Raw genomic sequence first — 7,242 nt, forward strand, 5'->3', positions numbered from 1 at the left:
CAGCTGGGCAAAAACATGATTATCTGCATTCTAAAGACTGCTCGCAGAGTAAGAGGATGGATTGGAGCAGGGAGTCTACTGCAATAGTACAGATGCGATATAGTGAAGGCTTCATTTAAAGCAGCACCAGCAAGAATGAGGAAGAAGGGATTAATATGAAAAACATTAAGGACGTGGAATGTAAAAGGCTCAATGGCCAAATGATGGGAGGTAGGAATAGGGAGTGTGTAGAAGGAGTCTAGGATGAATCCTGGATCTCTGGTTTGGGGGAAAAAGTGGGTGGGGCTATCATTAACTAGGGCAGGTAGTAACAGGTACCCAGCCTCCAAGACAGCCCGTTCCATGATCCCAGCCTCCTTGTATTCATGCTCTTGTGTGAACTGAGGTCTGGAGCAATCACAAGAGTGAGTTTGGAAGCAGATTCTCCAGCCCAGTCAAGCCTTGAAATGACAGCAAACCCAGCTGACAGCTAGATTGCAACATGGTGAGACCCAAAGCCAAATCACCTACCTAAGCTACTCCCTGATTCCTGTCTCTCAGAAATTTCGTAAAATAATAAAGGCTTGTTTTACACTCCTAAGTACTGCGGTAATTTGCTACACAGCAACAGACTACTAATACTTTGGATTAATTTGTTATATAGCAATAGATTACTAATACAGACTTTAGTCCCTGGAAATGGGGTACTGCCGTAACAAAAATGAAAAGCACGGGAATGGCTTTGGAACCAAGCGGTGGGCTTTGAGGAGCGTAAATGAAAACCTAAAGAAAGAAGCCTCATAGTCTCTGGGAAGGATACAAGTGAGGACATGGAGGAAAGTGAGGTACTGTTATCAGAAAATGGAAGAGGAGGAATCCTGGTTAAGCAGAGGCAGAAGGCTTAGCAACACCATTCCCTGCATTTATCTGGACTGTAAAAGTCAATGGGGTGATGTAACTAAGAAGATTTCCAACCAGTGTTCAAAGTGCCACCTGGGTTTTTCTTGTGCTTATGTGAAAAAAAGAGATAAGCTAAAAGAAAGGCTGTTAAACAAAAATGAGCCAGGATGTTGGGGATTTTTAAAATTCTCATCTTCTCCAGATGTGAAACAATGCTAAAATTGAGGAAAGACCAAAATCCAAGGCACTGCCAGGAAAATATGGTCCAAAGATAAAATCAAGAGTATGACCGTAAAATCTTAAGACCCAGAAAGATCAAAGGCGCTAATCATTCCAACAAAGGGTGCTATAAAAAATTATAAAGAATATACCTCATAAATCCAATTAATCACACAATAGGGCTTAATTAAGAGCACTGTTATCAGCAGAAACTCAATATATTTCAGAGATGTGTAGGTGGTGTGGCTTTTGACTAATAAAATGGAAGCCAGTAACATGCACCAAAGACCCTCAAAGTTTTTAGAAGAAATACATATGCAGAAGCATTGCCAGCTAGAATTGAAAGGGATAGAAATAGAATAAAATGAAGTCTTTGAACTCTCAAAATTCTATTAGCAGTAAGTAGACTGAGAAAACCAACCAGCTGTGAAGCACATGCTTTCTAGGGATCACTCAGAGGGGTGGAAACCAAGAGCCTAGAGGGCAGGGCAGACAGCCATGGAGAATTATCCCAGGCTTTCAGACCTAATCAAGAACATCCAACATTTGCCACTTGATTTCAGAATTGCCATGGACCAATGACTCCTTTGTGTCTCCCATTTCCGCCCCTTTGAAGAGGAAGGGCTACAGGAGTTACCCTATGCCCATCCCACCACTGTGTGTTAGGTGTATGTGGGGCAGATAACTGGTCTCTCGAGTCTCTCAGGCCAAGAGTGTACTAAAGAAGCCATACTGAAGGAACTACACCCAAGCCGCCACATCCACATCTGGTCCTGATTTAGATGATGAGATTCTAGATTCTGAGCTGCTGCTGTAATGGGATGGCACTTCTGAGGGCTTTGGGAGGGGGTGAGTATATTTTCATATGGGAGGCACCTGAATCAGTGGAGGTTAGAGGGGGAATGGTGGTAGTCAGCCTCCAAGATGGCCTCCAATAATACCGGCCTCCTGGTATTCACACCCTTGCACAGTTCCCTTCCACATTGTGCTAGGATTGGTCTGTGACCAAGAGAATATGAGAAGGGCTAGTATATCACTTCTGAGTTGTTATTGAAAACAGGCATCTATCCTCAGCACTCTCTTGGACCTCTCCATCTGGGGCAAACAAGCTAACATGTTCTAAGTAGTCCTGTGGAGAGGATAAGGTGGGAGGAACTAAAGCCCCTGGCCAAAAGTCAGCAAGGAACTGAGGTTTGCCAACAACCACTTGAATGAACCTGAAAGCAGTTTCTCCAGACTGTTAGGCCTTGACATGACTACGGATCTGGCAAATACCTTGACTGTAATCTGGTAAAAGATCCAGAGCAAAAACCACCCAGCTAAGTCAGTACCCAATTCCTGACCCTCAGAAACTATGTAACAAATGAGAGCTGCTTTAAGATGCTAAACTTTGGGATAATTTAGTACGCAGTAATAGATAACTAAATGGTACAGAACTATTAAAATATGCTGAATCCTAATTATCGTATGTTTTATTCCTTTCAGGAATAATAAAACCCTGCATTAAAAAACCCTGTATTTCATGGGTTTCGATACAAAGAAAAATCAACAATAAAATCGTGATTAGTAATTTCCTCTAACAAAATGACACATCAAGTAACCATACCTTAGGGGTGTATATGATATACACAGAAGGCTCTGTCACTACTGCCAGCTATTACACCATGCCAGAACAGGACTATAATTGAAGAGCAATGATAATAAATCAGTTAACAAGAAAAGGAGTGGCAAGAGGAAACCATCTGTACAGAAAGTCAATTGAAAAGGTAGACTAGGCCGGGCGCGGTGGCTCAAGCCTGTAATCCCAGCACTTTGGGAGGCCGAGACGGGTGGATCACGAGGTCAGGAGATCGAGACCATCCTGGCTAACGCAGTGAAACCCCGTCTCTACTAAAAAATACAAAAAAACTAGCTGGGCGAGGTGGCGGGCGCCTGTAGTCCCAGCTACTCGGGAGGCTGAGGCAGGAGAATGGCCTGAACCCAGGAGGCGGAGCTTGCAGTGAGCTGAGATCTGGCCACTGCACTCCAGCAAGGGGGACAGAGTGAGACTCCGTCTCAAAAAAAAAAAAAAAAAAGAAAAGGTAGACTAAGGAGACAAACCTGCTCCAAAGGAGTCAGATCAGCAAAACAACCAAAATGGCAAACAGCTTGAAAGAGAAATATCCTTGCTAAGCAAAGAGGAGGTAAAAAGGAAGGTGGGGACTGGTAGAAACAATGAAATTTCAAATAGAAAGCAACCCTTGGAGGGACTAAAGAGAGAGAACGTGGATTTTAAAAGTGTGAAAAACAAGAAAAAAAGAGGAAGACTGGGGAAAAAAAAAAAGGTAAGAAACAAGATGTATCCATACTACTTGGAAACCACATGCTTTGCTGAACATGCTTTTCCAGTTCTGACCTCAACCCAGTTAACAGTTTCAAGAAAGAACACAATAAACGTAAACTAATGAGGAGTATCATTTCTGACCTCTCGAAAGTACATCTCAAAAATAACATCAATTCTCTTGACCAATTTTTTTTTTTTTTTTTCTGAGACAGGGTCTCACTTTGTGGCCGGGGCTGGAATGCAGTGGCTTTATCACCACTCACAACAGCCTTGACCTACTTGGTTCAAGTGATCCTCCGGCCACAGGCTCCCGAGTAGCTGGGACTACAGGTACACACCACCACACCCAGCTACTTTTTGTAGAGACAGGGTTTTGCCATGTTGCCCAGTCTGGTCTCCAACTCCTGAGCTCAAGCAGTCTGCCCACCTCGTCCTCCCAAAGTGCTGTGATTACAAGCATCAGCCATGAACCTGGCCCTTAAAAGATTCAGTACCTAACAAACACATATTTGTGAAAAAAATCAATCTTAATTGATCACTGACAATATGAAAAAAAAAAAGGGAAGGGGACAGAATATGTTGAAACATCAGATGACAGTAAATAGGTTATAAATCTCACCATTTTTAAAAATCTGGATTATTTCTTACCTCCCTAGAAATGGAGACTGGGATGGGAACGGATTGTAGATGTTTTGAACAAATATTTGCCACCTACCATCTTAGGCAATTCAGGTATACAGATAGAGCATTCCTAATTCAAAAATCTGAAATCTGACATGCTCCAAAACCCAAAACCTTAAAGTGTAGACAGGATGCCACAAGTGGAAAATTCCACACCTGACTCCATGTGACTTGTCAAAAACACAGTCAAAACCTTGTTTCATGCAAAAAAAAGTATTTAAAGTATTCCATAAAATTAACTTCAGGCTATGCATATAAGGTGCATATGAAATATAAATCAATTTCATGTTTAGACTTGGGTCCCACCCCCAAAATATCTCATTATGTACATGCAAATATCCCCAAATCCAAAATCCAAGACGCTTCTGGTCTCAAGCATTTTGGATCAGGAATTAGCAACCTGTACCACATCCCATTAGTGAGAATATGGTTTAGAAGGTCAGGTAAGAAATATAAATAAGCTCATTATAAAATAAAGCGATTAGGCGATTAGAGACAAGTACAAAGGGTAAGAGTAATACAATACCCTTGTATTTCCTTTACTTTCAGGGACTTATGGCAGAACTTACGAAGAATATCACATTGAGAATAGGTACTATCTAAAAGTACACGCTTAGGAAAGATTTTTAAAAGCCAGTTTTATTTTCACAGTAGCAGTAATATCTTATTTTGGAAAGCGGTGGCTGTCATTAAACCAGTTAGGCCTTTGTTATCACACTGAGCGCTAAAAAGAAAAAAACAGCTCTCACAAACCAGTTGGTACAGTCTTTATACAAGCTAAAAATTATGGGGTGGGGGCCGCGTGCGGTGGCTCACGCCTGTAATCTCAGCATTTTGGGAGGCCGCGGCTGGCGGATCACGAGGTCAGGAGTTCAAGACCAGCCTGGCCAAGATGGTGAAACCCGGTCTCTCTAAAAATACAAAAAAAAAATCAGCCGGGCGTGATGGCAGGCGCCTGTAATCCCAGCTACTCGGGAAGCTGAGGCAGAGAATTGCTTGAACCGGGTGGCGGAGGTTGCAGTCAGCCGAGATAGTGCCACTGCACTCCAGCCTGGGCGACAGACCGAAACTCCTTCTCAAAAAAAAACAAAAAGGGTGGGGCACCTGCTACGGCTGTGAGGTAACTGATAACTGCACTTAATATCTCCCTCCTTTTTGCAATGGTTGTGTTTTTAGAACTGAATAAAAGATGAAATGTAGAATGAAGTCTACGCCCACTGAATACTCCTCATCCAGGTCTCAGATCAAATGTTACCACCCTATCTAAAGTTGTTCTTGGCACAACACCTCTTCTTTCCTTGATGGCATTTAACATTATCCGAAATCATTTTATTAATGTGCTGGTTAATTGTCTGCCTCCATCAGACAGAACGTGGACCTGACGTGTCATGTGCACAGCCCTAGTCCTAAGCTCTTCGAACAGTGCCTGACACATAACAGGCGCTCAGGAAACATTAATAAGACGAAGACAGATGGAATGCCTTTCTCCATCCCGCTGCACAACTCTCTCCTCCTACCCCTTTATAAACTGAGTTCCCACAGCGCTCTTATTGCAATGAACTGGCTACGCTCGGGATACAACCCCGGGTTTCCTTCCTGTTCTATCCCCTGGCTTGGATGTCGGTGCCAGGCACGCTGTAGGCACTCGATGGCAGATCGCTGAATGAATGACACGGCGAGCCGGGCACGAGCAGTGGCACCCCTGCGATGCCGGTTCCGAGGCTACCACAGCCCAGTCGGACCGCCACCATCATCGGCCCTCCAGTATAAACCCCGGCCTCCCGGGGCCAAAACCTTCAGGAAGACATGAATGTCACCACAATGCCCTTTAGGAGGGAGGCCCAGCCTCCAAGAAGAGGCGTAGGGCCCAATGTATAGGGCCGGCACTCACTGTAGGTACGGCCCAGGGCTTGGAAGAGCAGATCACGCTTCACGCTGACAGTCGGCATGGCGAGTCGAACTCACTGCGCCTGCGCGGCGAGCTGACCCGGGATTCCCTAGCGAGGCGCGTAGGACCCGCCTCTTCTTGTGCGAGCTGTCTTGAATATCGCCATTCTGCTGCCAACAGTTCCAGTTCTTATTTTAACCTAAAAACACTCATCTTGCCATTACCTCGCTGGCTAAATGTATCTTTATGGGACTAATAGCTTAAAAACCTGTAAGAGACATATAATTTGATAGCACTGGCTAGGATTTGTCAGGCATTGTAACGTACTGTCCCTGAAGTCCCGGATGCTTCCAGCGCGCTAAAGGCAGGGCGGAGAGAGGGGCGCGTCAGGGAGGGGGCGGGGCCTCCACGTGGGAAATCTTGCCTGGAGGTGGTGGAAAGGCGAGAGGAGACGGTTCAAGGCTTCCTGCAGAGAAAGGTGTGCAACTCCTGGCGGCGGAAGAGGGGCTGTTAACAGACCTCAGTTTTTACTTCATTCTTTAATCTCTCCTATACTCGTATAAGTGATATACCTGTGTTTCTTTTGAACTTTACGGCAGCCCTATAAGGGAGTCTTTGTAAGAGACCTCCTTTTTAGTCTATTTGCTCAGTGCTCTCTGCTGTCAGTGGGCTGTGCTCAGCCTTCCTCCTTAAAACGACCCTGAGTGTAGTAGGCTGAATAACGGCCCCCAGTAGTATCAGACCCTAATCCCTGCAACCTCTAAATGTAACTTTATATAGAAACAGCGCCTTTGCAGATTAAGGATTTTGAGATAAAGATTATTATCCTGGATTCTAAAGACGGACCCTGAATGGAATCACAGTATCCTCATAAAAACATAAAAGGGAGGTAGAGAGAGACGATGTAGCCACAGTGGCAGCCACAACCCAAGGATGCCAGCAGCCACCAGAAACAAAGAGACAAGCACACTCTGGGAGTGAGGGGGTGGAGGAGTGGGGAGCATCAAAAATAGCTAATAGATGCTGGGCTTAATACTTAGGTGATGGGATGATCTGTGCAGCAAACCACCATGGCATACGTTTACCTATGTAACAAACCTTCACATCCTGCACATGTACCCCTGAAATAAACAGAGACAAGGACAGATTCACGCCCAGCCTATGGGGCAGCCGTGTAATACATGCTGGTTTGGGCCCAGTGAAACTGATTTTGGGTTTCTGGCCTCCAGAACTATGAGAGCATAAATTTTTG

The 7,242-nt window shown here is 44.6% G+C and overlaps 1 protein-coding gene across 2 annotated transcripts in view; it reads right to left on the reverse strand.

Annotated features, from left to right (window-relative positions):
* The window catches only part of FARSB (phenylalanyl-tRNA synthetase subunit beta), an 81,357-nt gene extending 75,287 nt beyond the window's left edge, over positions 1-6,070 (reverse strand). For both annotated transcript variants that reach the window (XM_005574427.4, XM_005574426.4), the window contains exon 1: positions 5,994-6,070. Coding sequence is in view for 1 of the 2 variants with exons in the window: in XM_005574426.4 (XP_005574483.3) it covers positions 5,994-6,051 (58 nt within the window). In the remaining variant the exon portion in view is untranslated. The remainder of the gene's footprint in view (positions 1-5,993) is intronic.
* Positions 6,071-7,242: the final 1,172 nt, after the last annotated feature.

Source organism: Macaca fascicularis, chromosome 12 (genome assembly GCF_037993035.2).
Source record: "Macaca fascicularis isolate 582-1 chromosome 12, T2T-MFA8v1.1".
NCBI classification, from domain to species: Eukaryota; Metazoa; Chordata; class Mammalia; order Primates; family Cercopithecidae; genus Macaca; species Macaca fascicularis.